This window comes from Bos mutus, chromosome 2, assembly GCF_027580195.1.
Source record: "Bos mutus isolate GX-2022 chromosome 2, NWIPB_WYAK_1.1, whole genome shotgun sequence".
Lineage (NCBI taxonomy): Eukaryota > Metazoa > Chordata > Mammalia > Artiodactyla > Bovidae > Bos > Bos mutus.
The window spans coordinates 49,202,949-49,221,906 of record NC_091618.1 but is presented as its reverse complement, the minus strand read 5'-3'; the positions used below and the strand labels follow the sequence as shown (position 1 = coordinate 49,221,906).

At 38.8% G+C, this 18,958-nt stretch overlaps 1 protein-coding gene across 2 annotated transcripts in view; it reads left to right on the top strand.

Moving 5' to 3' along the window:
- PLCL1 (phospholipase C like 1 (inactive)) overlaps positions 1-18,958 on the top strand; it is a 392,170-nt gene that overhangs the window by 335,943 nt on the left and 37,269 nt on the right. For both annotated transcript variants that reach the window (XM_070388663.1, XM_070388670.1), the window contains 2 exons: positions 2,933-3,008; positions 5,413-5,522. In XM_070388663.1, coding sequence (XP_070244764.1) covers positions 2,933-3,008; positions 5,413-5,522 — 186 coding nt within the window. The remainder of the gene's footprint in view (positions 1-2,932; positions 3,009-5,412; positions 5,523-18,958) is intronic.

The following is an 18,958-nucleotide window of genomic DNA, read 5'->3' as shown; positions in this document are numbered from 1 at the left end:
TGCCTTGCTTGAATTTCATGAAAACATTGTGGATGCTATTTAACTAATTGGAACATCTGATAACTTTGAAAAATCCTAAAAATTCAGTTGATGTTGCATGTGTAGATGCTAAGCTTAGAAAAGACTAAATCAAATTGCCTTCATATTAAATTTTTCTTTGATGGTGAGTTTCACTCACTTGTAACGTGCTATAAACTAGGCTACTCTTAGCCATTTGATAAATTGTTGTTCAGAAGCATTCCACTTCTTCTTGGCAGTTAAAAGAGTTAATGCAGTTAAAAAGTTTGACGCAGCTTAGACCTTCTTGAGTGTCTAGTTTATGGTTTTAATAGTCAATTTAGCCCTCCAAATAAGTCACTTCAAGTGAAAAGTGAAAGTGAAGTAGCTCATTCGTGTCCGACTCTTTGTGACCCCATGGACTGTAGCTTACCAGGCTTCTCAGTCCATGGGATTTTCCAGGCAAGAGTACTGGAGTGGGTTGCTATTCCCTTCTCCAGGGGATCTTCCTGACCCAGGGATCAAACCTGGGTCTCCTGCATTATAGGCAGACACTTTACCCTCTGAGCCACCAGGGAAGCCCAAGTCATTTCAGACTATTATCTTATGCAGCAATATAAGTAATTGAAGTTTGATTTAATTACATCGGAGAAGGCAATGGTACCCCACTCCAGTACTCTTGCCTGGAAAATCCCATGGATGGAGGAGCCTGGTAGGCTGCAGTCCATGGGGTCACAAAGAGTCGGACACGAATGAGCTACTTCACTTTCACTTTTCACTTTCATCCATTGGAGAAGGAAATGGCAACCCACTCCAGTGTTCTTGCCTGGAGAATCCCAGGGATGGAGGAGCCTGGTGGGCTGCCGTCTATGGGGTCGCACAGAGTCTGACACGACTGAAGTGACTTAGCATGAATTACATATCATATTTCATTCATTCATTTGAGCAGACTTCCCTACTAGACCATGGAGCCCCATGGAGATAGAAATGTGTCTGTTTCTGCTCCTCAGTGTATCATACCCCTTGTAGTTACTACAGTGCTTACACATAAAAGCTGCTGAGTAGATATTTTTTAAATGAATGAATGGTATGATTTTACTCTTGTGGAGTTGTTAGGCACTAAACATTTGTGATTCAAATATCCTTTTCCATTTGAAGATTTGTAGTAATAAACCACTTCATATTTGAAAGTGATTGTATAAAATTGCAATCTGTTCAACAACATTTCATTATGTGTCTTAAGACCTATTATGTCCACTTTGGATTCTGCCTTGAGCTTTCTTTAGATCATTGAGCCAGACAGAGAAATCATGGAATAGCTAGATTAAAAGGGACATTTATTAGGAGTAGAAATGAAGAGGAACTGAAGAGCCTCTTGATGAAAGTGAAAGAGGAGAGTGAAAAAGTTGGCTTAAAACTCAACATTCAGAAAATTAAGATCATGGGATCTGGTCCCATCACTTCATGGCAAATAGATGGGGAAACAGTGGAAACTGTGAGAGACTTTATTTTCTTGGGCTCCAAAATCACTGCAGATGGTGACTGCAGCCACGAAATTAAAAGACACTTACTCCTTGGAAGAAAAGCTATGACCAACCTAGACAGCAGAGACATTACTTTGCTGACAAAGGTCCGTCTAGTCAAAGCTGTGGTTTTTCTAGTGGTCATGTATGGATGTGAGAGTTAGACTATAAAGAAAGCTGAACACCGAAGAATTGATGCTTTTGAACTATGGTGTTGGAGAAGACTTTTGAGAGTCCCTTGGACTGCAAGGAGATCAAACCAGTCAATCCTAAAGGAGATCAATCCTGGATATTCATTGGAAGGACTGATGCTGAAGCTGAAACTCCAATACTTTGGCCACCTGATGTGAAGAACTGACTCATTGGAAAAGACCCTGATGCTGGGAAAGATTGAAGGCGGGAGGAGAAGGGGACAACAGAGGATGAGATGGATGGTATCATCCACTTGATGGACATGAATTTGAGCAAGCTTCAGGAGTTGGTGATGAACAGGGAAGCCTGGGATGCTGCCATCCACAGGGTCTCAAAGAGTCAGACAGGACTGAGTGACTGAACTGAATTCAACTGAACTGATTAGGAATAGAAGAGTGGCTGGACATTCAGGGAGTGTTCATTTGCTTATTGGTGCCTTTCTTTGGCTATTTCTTTAGAAGAGTCCCAATTCCTTGTGTTTCTGATCACAACTTCTGTACCTATTTCTGTCTTCCCCTTCTTCACATACATATTTTTCTTTTCTCTTTCTCTCCAACAGCTGTCCTATTTCCCCTACTTCACTCAGTATATTAATCACCTCTTGGTCTTTTTCCTTTCTGCCGAAATGTGAAGGGCAGGGACGCCATTTCAATGTTGTTGCCTACAAGCTGTGTGGAATCAGTGGTGATTATGACTCACAGCGCATTCTTGCCAATGGAGCCGTAGCCCTTCTCGAGGAAGGATCAGACCTCTGCCATCTTTGTGCCACTCAGATCCAAGTTTCCAACTTCACCGATACATTCAGTAGTTTTTTAAGCTCATCAATGGGTGATTACTTGTTCTAATTCTCATTACTATTGTTCCAGTACCGTTAGTCTTGATGTTGCAGTAACTTGGGGTGAGGGAATTAAAAGAGGAGGCATTCATGAATGTGACCTGGGACTTAAAGTGTGTATGCATGTATTCAACAGTTGTTGATTTGGCACTCATGGTGTGCAGGCATGTTACATAACTGGAGCAGCCATAAGGTAAGTGGCTCTAGATGACGTGAGAGTGGATGGGGGTTGGAACAGAGATCATCCTTCCCTCTCTCATTTCCTATGGTTACTCCATGGTGCCCCGTTACCGGCAGTATCATGTGGGTCTTTTTGAATATCTCTTTACAGTGTGCCAGTTTAAGGATTCCTGACAACCACCTTCTAATGTTTGTTTTGTGACAGATGATCCAAGAGAGCCGATTTCTCATAGAAATGGCAGACACGGTCCAGGAAAAGATTGTGCAGTGTCAAAAAGCAGGTAATCTTCCCGCTTGCCCCTATTTTGCTTGGAAAGCATAATGATGATTCTTGCAGACTTTACTTTTTACTCTTAAAATTAAAAGATTTTATGTGATAGTTTAATGATACTTTGAGTTGCACTGAAGCCTTTGTTTAGTACAGAAGAGATCTAGATGATAGTAAGTGGGTTGTCTGTGTGTATGTAGAGATGGTATCTGAAGATATCTAGAGAGGTGAGGGTTTCTGAACTTACTGTTGTGATTTGGGAACCTATCACATCTGTTTACTACTGATATGGAAACTGTGGTTTTACATTGCCTCTTAAGAACCACTTTAGTTTTACAATTTGAACCATAATCCTGTTAACCTTCTAGGCTTTTGCCCCATTTACTAGTCCTCTTTTAGGTCTGTTCTTTCTTCAAGGGTGTGATGGGTCCCATGTCTCTTACATCTCATTGTTTGTTTATTTTCACCTTCATCCATGCCCCTGTACTTTTCCTCTCTCTTGGATCCATGTTCTCCCTAATCTATACACACACTAGTGATTATAATAAGGAAGGTGACACTGACAATTGCTTGATGTATATGCATATGATATATATATTTAGTAAATACATACTAAACATATATATCATATGCATATACATCATATGCTATGTTATTTTGGAGAAGGCAACACTCCAGTACTCCAATACTCTTGCTTGGAAAATCCCATGGGTGGAGGAGCCTGGTGGGCTGCAGTCCATGGGGTCGCTAAGAGTCAGACACGACTGAGAGACTTCACTTTCACCTTTCACTTTCATACATTGAGAAGGAAACGGCAACCCACTCCAGTGTTCTTGCCTGGAGAATCACAGGGACTGGGGAGCCTGGTGGGCTGCCGTCCATGGGGTCACACAGAATCGGACACGACTGAAGCGACTTAGCAGCAGCAGCAGCAGCATGCTATGTTATTTAGTCCTCATAACAATTCTGCAAGGTAATCATCATTATGTCCAATCTACAGATAAGGCATTTTAGATTCTGAGAGATTGAATGAATTATCCCAAATACCATATCAACATGTGGCAGAGGTGACCTTTGAACCTAGACCAAAATTTGAAAATGGTGCTCTTCACTACTGATCTGGAAGCTTAAATGTTTCTGTTGAAAGGAAGCATGAAGATAATAACAATACCAAATACTTACATTGTGTTCCTATGTACCAGGCATTACTTTGAGAGCTTTGTATTTGTAGACTTATTTAATCTTCACCCAATTCCATGAGGTCAATACTCTTTGTTAGTGCCATTGCACTGCTGAGACTGAATGGCAGAGAGTTTCAGGGATTCATTCATGCTCACGGAGCTTGTCAGTGGTAGGGCCAGGGGATAGATCTAGCCTCTGCAGCCATGCTTTTACTATGTATTGTGCTTATGATGTTAACACCAGGCAAGTTAATGTGGTTTAGCTGCATTAATACAAACCTAGTCGGTAGAACAAGGAAGTGGTGGTAAAACCCTACCTCATGTGGGCTACTTCAATCCTATTTTAAGTACAGTGTTCCTGGATGTCATCCTTAAAGAGAGACATTATAATAAGCTGAAACATGTTAGAATGTTTAATCTGGAGAAGGGAAAGTTCTGGTAGACTTTAATCCAATATCTTCAAATATTTAAAGGGCTGCACTGTGGAACAGAGATTAGACCTTGTTGCTGAGTCTAGCTAGAACCAAGGGGTAGAAGTTCCAGGGAGAAAGACTGGCTTGATATCAATCATAGCTTTCCAAAGATGGAATGAGCTTACCAGAAAAAAGTGTGATTCCCAATTTTGAGGTGCTAAGACAAAGGCTAGAGAAACAGATGATGGTGATGTTTTTCATAGTATTCAAGCTCAGGAGAATGGTTTAGCTGTAAATAACAAGGGCCATTCCCAAATCTGAAACATTTGGGTGTTTCCAGGAATGCTATTTTTTTTAAACCTTTTTAGTTTTACTCAACATTAAGTAATTACCATTGTTATGTTTGTAGGCTCCAGGCCTACTGTCAAGCCATATGGATGGTTCATAAGAAAAAGTAAGATATGTGCATCCTTCACATATGGTAGCCATTCACACATTACACCATTTTATATAAAAACCAAGCAGAAGACAGGCAAGATGGATGCAACCTGTTGGAAAAATTTGCTTCTTAACTTCTCATGTCTTTGTCTATGTATTCTTGCTGTTTAAAATTTAATCTAATGCATTGATTATTTTTAGTTTTCCCTTAAGGATAGCCATTGGGTGGTGATGAACAGAATGAGAAGAGAATTCAATTTGGGGATTTATAAATTATGAGAGGACAGAAATGAGAAATTATATTTTTACTGATAATATTTTCACTATAAAATGCCTTAATTTCTGAAATTTATACAGAGAATTCTCTTATGTTCTCTTTTCAAAGGCATGGAGTTCCATGAGGAGCTTCATAATCTGGGGGCAAAAGAAGGCTTGAAAGGGAGAAAACTCAACAAAGCAACTGAGAGCTTTGCTTGGAACATTACAGTATTGAAGGTGAGTCAAGTACTCAGGTGCCCATTTGTCTTTATTTTTCTCTTCATTTCTCTAATTGGGCTTCTCATCAGTGGTTGAAAACAGTGACTTAAAGTTTTTATTAAAGCTTGCTCTAATTAATTCATACTCTAAGAGATGGGGAGATGCATACACGGATTGACGCACTTCTGTCCATAATAAGGCAATGAGTTTTGTGGTGGAGGCAGAAGACAGCAAGACCTAATTCCATTACCTGGGGTGAGTGTGTGTGTGTGTGTGTGTGTGTGGCTTACTCATACGTCTACTCAAGTCAGTATGGCTATTCTTGTTTGTGGAAGGAATAACAAAATGTTACTGGAGAAGGATCCAACACAAGTTATTTGGGAAAGCCTTAAACTACAGATGATTTGGAGCCATTTAGGATTATTTTATTATAGGGACAGTCTCTATAAATAGGTTTATTTTTGCAGAAATTTTGGAAGTCAGCTTTTTGAGATTACGATTTGCTCTGCTGAAAATTAATTTTAGGACTTTGATGTAAAGACATCATATTTTCATATTTTGTTACATGAATGGAAAAATGATTTACGCAGTTGGAATGATTTATTCTTAACATTGTGATGGAGAAAAACAGCTACAAGCAAAATTAATAATTACTGACATTTAAAGAACACTCGTGAGCCAGGCACTGTTTTATAAGGTTTATATGAATTAACATTGTAATACTTTCATTAACCCAATACTGTTATTGTTCTCATTTTACAAGTGAGAAAACCAAGGCATTGAAAACTTATGTCTATTACCCAAGATCACTCAGCTAGTGAATGGTGGTGCTGGAGTCTGAACTCATGCAATGTAGTTCCAGACCAGAGCCTGGTCTACAGAGAGATACTACACGTATTTATGTGAATGTGCTAAATGAATCATAATACATATCACAAATGCTTATTAAAAATTAAGCCCACAAATATTTGGTAAGCTCGTATTATGTATTGAGCTCTCTGCTGTGCATTGGGGACCTATAAAGAACAAAATCTTTTTTTTTAATTTTTCTTCAACATACAAATATTTTATTAACAAAATTTATGGCATTTATTTTACATTTAATTATGCATGACAATATTGTGTGTTCTAGAGACCATGGTTTTAAAAACACTTTTTAAAATTATTATTATTTTTTTTTACTTTACAATATTGTATTGGTTTTGCCATACATCAACATGTATCCACCATGGGTGTACACGGGTTCCCCATCCTGAAACCCCCTCCTACCTCCCTCCCCATACCATCCCTCTGGGTCATCCCAGTGCACCAGCCCCAAGCTTCCAGTATCCTGCATCAAACCTGGACTGGCGATTTGCTTCTTATATGATATTATACATGTTTTAATGCCATTCTCCCAAATCATCCCCCCACTCCCTGTCCCACAGAGTCCAAAAGACTGTTCTATTTTGTGTCTCTTTTGCTGTCTCGCATACAGGGTTGTCATTACCATCTTTCTAAATTCCACATATATGCATTAGTATACTGTATTGGTATTTTTTTTTCTGGCTTACTTCAATCTGTATAATAGGCTCCAGTTTCATCCACCTCATTAGAACTGATTCAAATGTATTCTTTTTAATGGCTGAGTAATACTGATCGTATGTACCACAGCTTTCTTATCCATTCATCTGCTGATGGACATCTAGGTTGCTTCCATGTCCTGGCTATTATAAACAGTGCTGCGATGAACATTGGGGTACACGTGTCTCTTTCAATTCTGGTTTCCTTGGTGTGTATGCCCAGCAGTGGGATTGCTGGGTCGTATGGCAGTTCTGTGTCCAGTTTTTTAAGGAATCTCCACACTGTTCTCCATAGTGGCTGTACTAGTTTCCATTCCCACCAACAGTGTAAGAGGGTTCCCTTTTCTCCACATCCTCTCCAGCATTTATTGCTTGTAGACTTTTGGATTGCAGCCATTCTGACTGGCATGAAATGGTACCTCATTGTGGTTCTGATTTGCATTTCTCTGATGATGAGTGATATTGAGCATCTTTTCATGTGTTTATTAGCCATCTGTATGTCTTCTTTGGAGAAATGTCTATTTAGTTCTTTGGCCCATTTTTTGATTGGGTCATTTATTTTTCTGGAATAGAGCTGTAGGAGTTGCTTGTATATTTTTGAGATTAGTTGTTTGTCAGTTGCTTCATTTGCTATTATTTTCTCCCATTCTGAAGGCTGTCTTTTCACCTTGCTTATAGTTTCTTTTGTTGTGCAGAAGCTTTTAATTTTTGACCCCTATATATGTTGTCTACAAGAGACCCACCTTAAAACAGGGGACACATATAGACTGAAAATGAAGGGCTGGAAAAAGATATTCCATGCAAATACAGATCAAAAGAAAACAGGAGTAGCAATACTCATATCAGATAAAATAGACTTTAAAACAAAGGCTGTAAAAAGAGACAAAGAAGGACACTACATAATGATCAAAGGATCAATCCAAGAAGAAGATATAACAATTATAAATATATATGCATCCAACATAGGAGCACCGCTATATGTAAGACAAATGCTAACATGTGTGAAAGGGGAAATTAACAAAAACACAGTAATAGTGGGAGACTTTAATACCCCACTCACACCTATGGATAGATCAACTAAACAGAAAATTAACAAAGAAACACAAACTTTAAATGATACAATAGACCAGTTAGACCTAATTGATATCTATAGGACATTTCACCCCGAAACAGTGAATTTCACCTTTTTCTCAAGCGCACATGGAACCTTCTCCAGGATAGATCACATCCTGGGCCATAAATCTAGCCTTGGTAAATTCAAGAAAATTGAAATCATTCCAAGCATCTTTTCTGACCACAATACAGTAAGATTAGATCTCAATTACAGGAGAAAAAATATTAAAAATTCCAACATATGGAGGGTGAACAACACGCTGCTGAATAACCAACAAATCACAGAAGAACAAAAGCTATATAGACCCTAACCTCATAAGTTGACAGTCAGGGGGCAGGAGGTGAGGTGGAGGGAAATAGGCATCACTTGCTTAAGAGGCAGGAACTATAGTGTTACTATAAAGAGGAACTTATTTTATAATACTTGAGTACAATGTGGCAGTAACAGCCCTGAAACATGCTTTCTGTTCATCATATATTTATGTGGGCTTGTTAATGCACTGATCGCCGAGAAAAGAGCTATGGACACAGGTATCAAAAAGTAGTACCTGGGTCTCTAAGATTAGTGCACCAGGGGAGACAGCCATATGACTAATAGCAGCCATTGGTTATTCAACAATTCATATGTGATTAAGCATTCATGACTAAATAGTTTATATGTGTTTCCTCCTTTCCACTTTGCAACAACTGTGTGACATTCAGCAACTCATGCTGACCCACATATGACCCTCTCCATCTCACAGATGAGGAAATTGAGGCTCAGGGAGGTTTCAGTTTCTTCCCTTCAGCTGGTAGATGGCAGAGCTGAGATTTTAACTCATGTTCATGGTTCTTCCCACAACCTGTCCTCCTGTGTCCTGTGAGATTTCATCCATGGAGCTGAGTCCAAGCAGCCTAGTACAGGGTTGAAGGCACAGCCTCTGGGTATAGGCTGCCTGGTAGCTGTGAGGCTTTAGCCAAATTATGTAATCTCTTTGAGGGTGGCAACATTAATAATACCTCCGCCCTGGGTTTTGTGAGAATGAAATGAGATAAAGTATACAAAATACCTAAGTCACAGTGATGAAACTTGACACTGTATAATACATCTCTACCTATACTATTATCGTATAGATGTGCTATTACTTTTGCTAGAGTGAGGATGACTGTTGGAATATAAGGCTTTTGGTTTTTTTTAATTAAAAAAATTGAGATATAATTGTTCATTTCTTTGTTAAGGCTCACTGTTTTCTGAGGTTTGTGTATCTGGTTTAGTGACAGGAGCTGATTGCTAGATGCGTGCATGCTTAGTTGCTTTAGTTGTGTCTGAATCTTTGTCACTCTGTGGATGGTAGACTGCCAGTCCATTGGGTTCTTCAAGTAAGAATACTGGAGTGGGTTGCCTTGCCCTTCTCCAGGGGATCTTCCCAACTCAGGGATCGAACCCGAGTCTCCTGCATTGCAGACAGATTCTTTACTGTCTGAGCCACCAGGGAAACCCCTGATGGCTAGATGAGGCCTATCAAATGCTGTACAAATCATTCTAAGAGAGCTGTTTTGAAATAGAATCAATCTTCTATTATTTTAGCTCATGTACCAGCTACTAGTATTTCAGCTTGAGCACTAGGAACTTAAACAAGGATAGTGAACTTTTCCAAACTTCTGACATTTCTTTGGCCTCCCCATTGTGTTTAGTGGACCTGTTAATCACCTACCCTAACAAATGACTTCCTTGGAATTTGACTTTTTAGGTGAGGGACAAAGAGCCCAGACATGTTTTTTTGGAGACTGTGTACTCTACTGGTGACTTTCTGAGAAGAACCTCCTCTTTTTTATTTCTTGCATCTTGGGTCTGAAGTTCTTAGTTTCAGCTTTTTTCTCCAGTCTTCCTACTGATTTTCCAAGCTCCTAAAAATGCTTTTCTTAAGTTTACTAGAGTCAATTTTCATTGCATACAACTGGTTGAATTAGTAATAGCCACACTCCTAAGACACAATCACTAAAATAGTAGGATCTGTCAAAGCTCATCTAAAAGTTCTGCATTTTTTACTGAAAAGTTTTCTTTACACATAGTTTTTATGAGTATTTATTGATATCTAGGGGAAGGGAATGATTGAGTAATGTTTGTTGAATGTGTGGATTCAGTAGTTAAAATATTTAATTTCAGTGGAATGTCCAATAAGTAAGAGATGGTCTGGGGAAAAACAAAGATATGTGCTCTCAGATAGATTGTAGGTTGGCAGCTTGGAGTGGTGTAAAGGGGCATCAATAAAGCAAATTGAGCTGAGACTAAAAACTAACTTCTTTAGTTTGTGTTTTATGCAATTCAATATTAATATGTGACAGAGAAGCTGCAGAAAAATTTGTAGAAAATAAGATGAATAGCTTTACAATATAACAAACATGAATTACACTTACAGAGTCCAATTTTTCCAAGCTATAAATGAGGACTTAGAATCCAGCAAGGAGGCTGACTCACGATGATCTGGAAGCTTCCTTACATGTGTTTTACTTTCATTTGTATTCCCTGGTGGCTCAGACGGTAAAGCATCTGCCTATAAGGCAGGAGACCCAGGTTTGATCCCTGGGTCGGAAAGATCCCCTGCAGAAGGAAATGGGAACCCACTCCAGTACTCTTGCCTGGAAGATTCTATGGACTGAGGAGCCTGGTAGGCTACAGTCCGTAGGGTCGCAAAGAGTCGGACACAACTGAGCGACTTCACTTTCACTTTCTTTTTCACTTTCATATTTTATTTATTTATTTTTTAAAAATTTATTTATTTTAATTGGAGGTTAATTACTTTACAATATTGTATTGGTTTTGCCATACATCAACATGAATCCGCCACGGCTATACACGTGTTCCCCGTCACTTTCATATTTTAGTGGGGATTTGCTTAGTAGAACTTTCACATTTCCTCATACTTTTGTCACATGCCATTAGGCAACTATTACAGTTGTTTTTCTCCCTGTCTTTCTTTCACTTCTGAGCATAAAATTGAACTCTCTAATAGCTTCTGTCTTCATTTGGGATGATATGATGATGCAGGTCTTCATGACTCAGTCTGAAGTATATCTTTTCCAGATAATCATTGGACTGAGATAGCATCCTCTCATCCCACCCACACATGCCAACCATTCTTTCCGTATGTCTTTTGTGCATTCTGTCCTTCAGAAAAGAGTTCTGTTTGATTATTAGCATAATATTAAAATCTTACAGTGAAAGTCTTTCCTGTTCTTTTTGTCTTCCAGAAAGAGATACTACATCACTTGCACAGCCAGCTTATTGTCCTAAATAGTTTTCCATTTTGGAAGGATTTTGTTTATGAGAATTATGAAGGTTTCTTAGAAAGAGATAGGAATTTATACTACTCACAGATAAAACATAATGTATTATGAAGTGGAATTCATTTAAAATTTTGGACTCTACCCAAAATGATTTGATTTTTTAAGTACAAAAAGAACTTCATTGAAAGGTGGTCACACCTACAAAACTGAAATTATTAAGAACCTGAGAGTAACATTTTAGTGAGTTTCCCAATTATTTATTTTTCTGACTTGCCCTGTCTTTTTGAAGGAATTTCCCAATTATTTATTTTTCTGACTTGCCCTGTCTTTTTGAAGGAAATAAATTCCATTATCTTTACAATTTTAGTAGTTTGATGAAAAAATCAGTTTTATCAGATTGGAGAAGTGTCAAGTAGAGATACATGAAAATATTGAAATAAAATTAGTAAGCATTTTATTATAAAGGAAAAGTTATGAAGTATAGATCCCTAGAGTTTATAAATAAAACATTTAAGAAGTAGCTGACTTATTACTTGTTCATGAATTTCATTGCTTACTAGTTGAATGCCATGTGTCAAATAAATTATGAATAAATGATTACTTCATCAATGAGCACTTCTATTACTTGATACATATCTATACTTTCCCTAGATAGACTTTCAGTTTATAATTTAAAGCTTTACATTGTATATCATAAAAAAACTGAGTCTCTTTTATAGATTAATGTTTAGTAGATATGACTAATCTTTTTCCACTTAACTTTTTGGTTTTCTGTCACTGCTTAAGCTTTGCTCCTTCTGTTTTTATCTTGATAACATTTTAATTGTCTTTGGGAAGAGCAGAGGCTTAAACTTCTCACCTTACCTCTCCTTGAGTACTTGGGTCTCCAAATTTCAGGCTCTCAATCTCTGGGAAATTTTGCTACATAAGGGAAATTCCATGGATGTCACTAATATGCTTTCTAATAGAGCACATTTGAAGTCTTTGCTCATTGTTCGGAGACAGGAAAAGAAGGGAAACAGGATGATGGGTGAATGGGAAGAGAAGTATGAAAAGAGGCATCCATCTGTGAAAGACTGAGTAACAGAAGGAATGGGGTCACCCTGAACAGAATGACCATAGATACTTTAAATCTTTCTCTGAGATCTTGTGTGTTGAGGGGATTCAACCAGGCCCTATTGGCAGCCATAGTTATTGTGCCCCTGGGTGCTGCTCTGAGGTTATATAAAGAAGGAACATGTCCAGGGTCCTCCATGTTGTCCATTGAGAAATTCTCTAATGGTGTTCTGTCAGCTGCTGGCTGTTTTTGTAATAGAGGCTTGAGAAAGGCTAGGTTTCCTCCTGAGCCAACTCATTCAGAAAAGAACAGCTATTTATGAAGTCTAGAAAGAGCCCTCCACTGATAACAATGCATTAATAATACACTATTCTTCCTATTGATATTACCATCAATTATTAAGAAATATAAAGTGGCAAGAGTATAGACTCGAGCCAGATCCTTTCTAGCTGTGTCATCTTGGGAAAATTGCCTTTTGTCTCTATGCTTCTGAATCAATTGGAATATACCAGATTGTATGATCATAACAAAAAGGAACATCTCAGTGGCTTAAAAAACAATAGCTTATTTCTTGCTCACACTGTTTGTCCATCAGGGTCAGCAAGGGTCACTTAGAAACTCGGGCTAATGGAGTAGGGGGGAGCTCTACCTCAACTAATCCATCTGTAATCTTAGAGGTAGGAAAGCACAAATTGGTTTTAAAATTTTCTGCCGAGTAGTTTAAATGTTTACATGTCCCTTCTATTTAAATTTGACTGGCCAAAGAAAGTCAGATGGTCATATCTGACTTCAGGGAGTTGGGAAAGTATATATGTATACATATATATATATATACACACACACACTTCCTTGAGGAAAGGGGGCAGATATTGGTGAATATAATCTACCAGTGACAGGTTCCTCAGCCATATTCACCTCATAGGGTCATGATGAGGACTAAATGAATTAATGTATATATAAAGCAATATCTGAGATATAAAAATGCGGTCTAAGTTTGAAAGCATTCAGTGCTTACAGTGAGCAGTTAAGTGATTGTCATACAACATATTAAGTAATTTTAAAGGTCACTCTGTAAAGTTATTATTATTATACTCCTTTTTACAGATAGGAGAAGTGAGACTTGAAAGGTTAAGTACCTTCCTTTGGGCATATAGGTAGTGAGTGATGGAGTAGGGATCTAATTCCACAGTGCATGCTGTCAGCCCATTATGCTAAACTGCCAGACAATATATAGCCCCATAATATTGATGGCTTGTATAAACTGAAAACTTTATGTATATCAGATATTTTACTAAGTGCTTTATTATCTTCTTCCTAGAGAGTGAGTGTCCTGTTTAGCTGACATGAATATTCTAGACATCTTGATAGTGTATTCCTACTATTCAGAGCGGTACATTGAGATAGTGTAGCTTGGCACCACCAATTCTCCTTATTCTGACATTCCATTCACCAAGCAACTCTGTTCTCAACTTGGCTTCCCAAGTATACTTTTCTAGTGGAGATGGAATAAGTTGATCCAGTGACATAACTAGTCCCATCTGCCTGGCTGTCTCTGTGTATGAGTCAGTTAACTTCCTTTTTTTTTTTTTTAATCAGTCCATCTCTAATGAGCTTGGTCAGCATGAATCAGCTCCCAGGGCCTGGCCGCTGCTGAGTGATTGGATGCAGTTGAGCCCCTGGACAGATACTATTGAGATTAAGAAAGCAAAACAAAATAACAACAAAAATACCAAAGCAGAAGCTGGACCCTAGACCCACCCTAAGAATCCAGCCAGCCCCCTGTTTCTCTTTACTCTTCATGGGCTTTTAGTTTAGCCATTGCCATCTCCACATCCTGAGACAGAGGAAGCTTAAGAGCCATGCCTCCAGCAGAAACTTTGCAGAGACCATCAGTTCAGTTCAGTCGCTCAGTCGTGTCTGACTCTTTGTGACCCCATGAATCGCAGCACGCCAGGTCTCCCTGTCCATCACCAACTCCCGGAGTTCACTCAGACTCACGTCCATCGAGTCAGTGATGCCATCCAGCCATCTCATCCTCTGTCATCCCCTTCTCCTCCTGCCCCCAATCCCTCCCAGCATCAGAGTCTTTTCTAATGAGTCAACTCTTCCCATGAGGTGGCCAAAGTACTGGAGTTTCAGCTTCAGCATCATTCCTTGCAAAGAAATCCCAGGGCTGATCTCCTTCAGAATGGACTGGTTGGATCTCCTTGCAGTCCAAGGGACTCTCAAGAGTCTTCTCCAACACCACAGTTCAAAAGCATCAATTCTTTGGCGCTCAGCCTTCTTCACAGTCCAACTCTCACATCCATATGTGACCACTGGAAAAACCATAGCCTTGACTAGACAAACCTTTGTTGGCAAAGTAATGTCTCTGCTTTTGAATATGCTATCTAGGTTGGTCATAACGTTCCTTCCAAGGAGTAAGCGTCTTTTAATTTCATGGCTGCATTCACCATCTGCAGTGAGTTTGGAGCCCCAAAAAATAAAGCCTGACACTGTTTCCACTGTTTGCCCATCTATTTCCCATGAAGTGATGGGACCAGATGCCATGATCTTTGTTTTCTGAATGTTGAGCTTTAAGCCAACTTTTTCACTCTCCTCTTTCACTTTCATCAAGAGGCTTTTGAGTTCCTCTTCACTTTCTGCCATAAGGGTAGTGTCATCTGCATATCTGAGGTTATTGATATTTCTCCTGGCAATCTTGATTCCATGCTCCCATTCGTATTTCTTCCTTCCTCCACAGCTTTAGTTCTGCCTTTCACATCCTCTTTCTTTTATCATTTAAGCTGTTAGATCAGAAATTCTGGAATATTTTTCCTTTGAATAATGAACCTGAGTTGATTTAGAAATGAGGTAAAGTCCCTATAGGTAAATTCCTCAGGCTTCACTAAGAGGAAGGGAGCCTTCTGTGAGGTGAAATTGAGGAGCCTCTGAGTCATCAATCTGGAGAAGCAAGGTTCCAAGGGTTTGAGCAAAGCTTTAAATTCTGTTACATGTAAGGAAAATACTTTCCAGTAATACATACAAAATAACAAACTCTTGGGCTGTGAATTCCTGTCTGTGTTTTCTTAGAATTATCTAAGTGTTTAACATATAGAAAGTTGGACTAGGAGTCTAGAAATCTGTAACTAATTAATATAATTTAAAAAATTATCTTATCTTCTCTGGGGCTAGATTTCCTCAATTAAAAATATGATCCAGTCCAGATTCGATACAGGATGCTTGGGGCTGGTGCACTGGGATGACCCGGATGGAGGGTAAGGGGAGGGAGGTGGGAGAGGGGGTTCAGGATGGGGAACACGTGTGCACCCATGGCGGATTCATGTTGATGTGTGGCAGAACCAATACAATATTGTAAAGTAATTAGCCTCCAATTAAAGTAAATAAATTTAAATTAAAAATAAAAGAAAAAAAATATGATCAGACTTTATATCTGAAATCCTTATAGGTCTTTACATTTTTTGATTTATGTTATTTTCAATTTTTTTCTGTGACTTAACTACATTATTTTACTTAAATACATAGATCCCTTTGTCACTAAACTTATCAATAGCATATATCTCTCTGTTATGTCTTGCTCCCCCCACCTTTTGTTTAAACCCCTGACACTATAAACCCAAATTATACTCAGTTTCTATCCTTACTTCCCACAGTCTCCCATTGTGATCCCTCCTACTGTTACCCAACTCAGGTTTGGCTGCTTGTTGCTCAAAAGCCAAGAATTTGAGAGGCAAGTGTCAATGAAAAGGAAATGTGCTTTAATCAGAAAAGCCAGCATTCTGGGGAGAAGGTGGGCTCCTGTCCTGAGACCAAAGATTCCTCTGGGCCATGGCAGTTTTTAAAGGCAAAAATGGATGGCAGAAGAATCTCAGTGAATCATTGAAACTGGAGGTTGGGTCATCATTCTTCATTGTGTGAAAACTGACTGACTCTTCAAATGTTATCTTGGCTGCAGGATTGCATAACAGGACTACTAGGGGTCGAGAGCTAACCACTCTTTAACTACTTAATTCTTCATTCTTACTTCTCTATCTACGAAAGGGTCAACAGGTTAGGCAGGGGATGGTATGCATTCAGGAAACCGTAAGTCAGGAGCTGGTTTCAATTGCTTAATGATTTCATTCCTATAATTAGCTTCTATTACAGTTAGAAGGGAAAAGAAATGGGCAAACAGGAAAGGGGCAAAAGAGCTGCTTTTTAACCCCCCACCCTCAAACATCATTTCATTTCTGTGGGATTGGGGTGAAGGTCCAGCTATTGTAACTTCTTTGACATAGGGTGATGTATTCTCCAAATGAAAAATGTCAACATGGGTTTGAGCATCTCTTTGCTGACAATTTTTTTGCCTGCTTACATATACAGGCAGAACAAGCTACGATTTTTTTTGATGCCCACAAAGATATAGGTTATTATGAGCAATAATGTTAATTCTATTCTCTTGAGGCTAGTTCTTGGAATTGTGCTAGCCATAGATTCAGTATTGCTCAAGATGGAGCAGCTTATGTCATGCCCTCTGGTGGAAGTTACAATATCTGTAAAATAACTCAGGAATGTGCATCAGACACTAAGTCCATGACTCTATTATCCTAATCACTAACTGCTCAAACCTGCTATTTTGTTACTCTGGGAGACTTCAGCTTTTCTACCACCAAGAGGCAGGGGACATAGTGGGGCTTCTGTACTTCATGATGGTGGGGAGCCTGCAGGGTTCTACTTGTTTCCAGAGTTGCTATTGTCTCCTTTCCTGACCACTTTTCCAAATAAGATGGTCTCTACTTACCATCTTGCTAGGAATTTTTTTTTTCTGATTTTTTTTTATTGTGGTAAAATACATAAAACATAAAATTTGCCATCTTAACAATTTTTTAAGTTCATGGTATAGTAATAATGTTGTACAACCGTCACCACCATCCATCTTCAGAACTCTCCTCATCTTGTAAGGCTGAAACTCTGTACTCATTAAACTATAACTCCCCATTCCCCCCTCCCCTAGCCCCTGGAATCCACCATTCTACTCTCTGTCTGTATGATTTTTGACTATTTTAAGTATATAAGTTCAATAGTGTAGTACTTGTCCTTTTGTGACTGCCTCATTTCACTTAGTGTAATGTCTTGAATGTTCATCCATGTTGTGATATGTCAGAATTCCCTTCCTTTTTAAGGCTGGATAATATTCCTTTGTACACATATTTTGCTTATCCATTCATCTGTTGACAAGCACTTGGACACTTCTACATTTTAGCTTTTGTAAGTAATGCTGCTATGAATGTGGGTGTACAAATATCTCTTTGAGGCCCTGATTGCTGAAGAATTGATGCTTTTGAACTGTGGTGTTGGAGAAGACTCTTGAAAGTCCCTTGGACTGCAAGGAGATCCAAGCAGTCCATCCTAAAGGAGATCAGTTCTGGGTGTTCATTGGAAGGACTGATGCTAAAGCTGAAACTCCAAAACTTTGGCCACCTGATGAGAAGAGCTGACTCATTTGAAAAGACCCTGATGCTTTGAAAGATTGAGGGCAGGAGGAGAAGGGGACTACAGAGGATGAGATGGTTGGATGGCATCACCGACTCAATGGACATGGGTTTAGGTGGACTCCAGGAGTTGGTGATGGACAGGGAGGCCTGGCGTGCTGCGGTTCATGGGGTTTCAAAGAGTCGGACACGACTGAGCGACTGAACTGAACTGTGATACTTACAGATATATACCCAGAAGTGAAGTTGTTGGAACATGTGGTAATTCTATGTTGAATTTTTTTTGAGGAACCATTATACTCTTTTTCACATCAGTGGTCCCATTTTATGTTCCTGTGAACAGTACACAAGGGTTTCAATTTCTCCACATTCTCACCAACAATTATCTTCTGGTTTTTTGATGGTGGCCACTCTAAAGGGTATGAGGTGGTATCTCACTGTAGTTTAGATTTGCATTTCTCTTATGATTAGCGATATTAAACATCTTTTCAAGTGCTTATTGGCCATTTGTATATCTTCTTTGGAGAAATGTCTATTCAAGTTCTTTGCCTGTTTTTGAATTGGGTTATTTGGGGTTTTTTGTTATTGAGTTGTATAAGTTCTCTATATATTCTGGATTCTCATATATCTGGATCCTTTACCAGATATATGATTGGCAAATATTTTATCCTGTTCTGTGGTTTTCCTTTTTACTCTAATGATACTGTCTTTTGATGCACAAAGTTTAAAGTTTTCATGAAGCCTAATTTGTCTATTGTTTTCTTTTGTTGCCTGTGCCTTTGGCGTCTTATCCGAGAAACTGTCACTAAATCCAGTGTCATGAAGTTTGCCCTATGTTATCTTGTACAAAGTTTACAGTTTTAAGTCTTATATCTTTGGTCTATTTTGAGTCAATTGTTATATATTTTATTAGGTAAGGATCCAACTTCATTCTTTCGCTTGTAGATATCCAGTTTTCTCGGCACCATTTGTTGAAAAGACTGT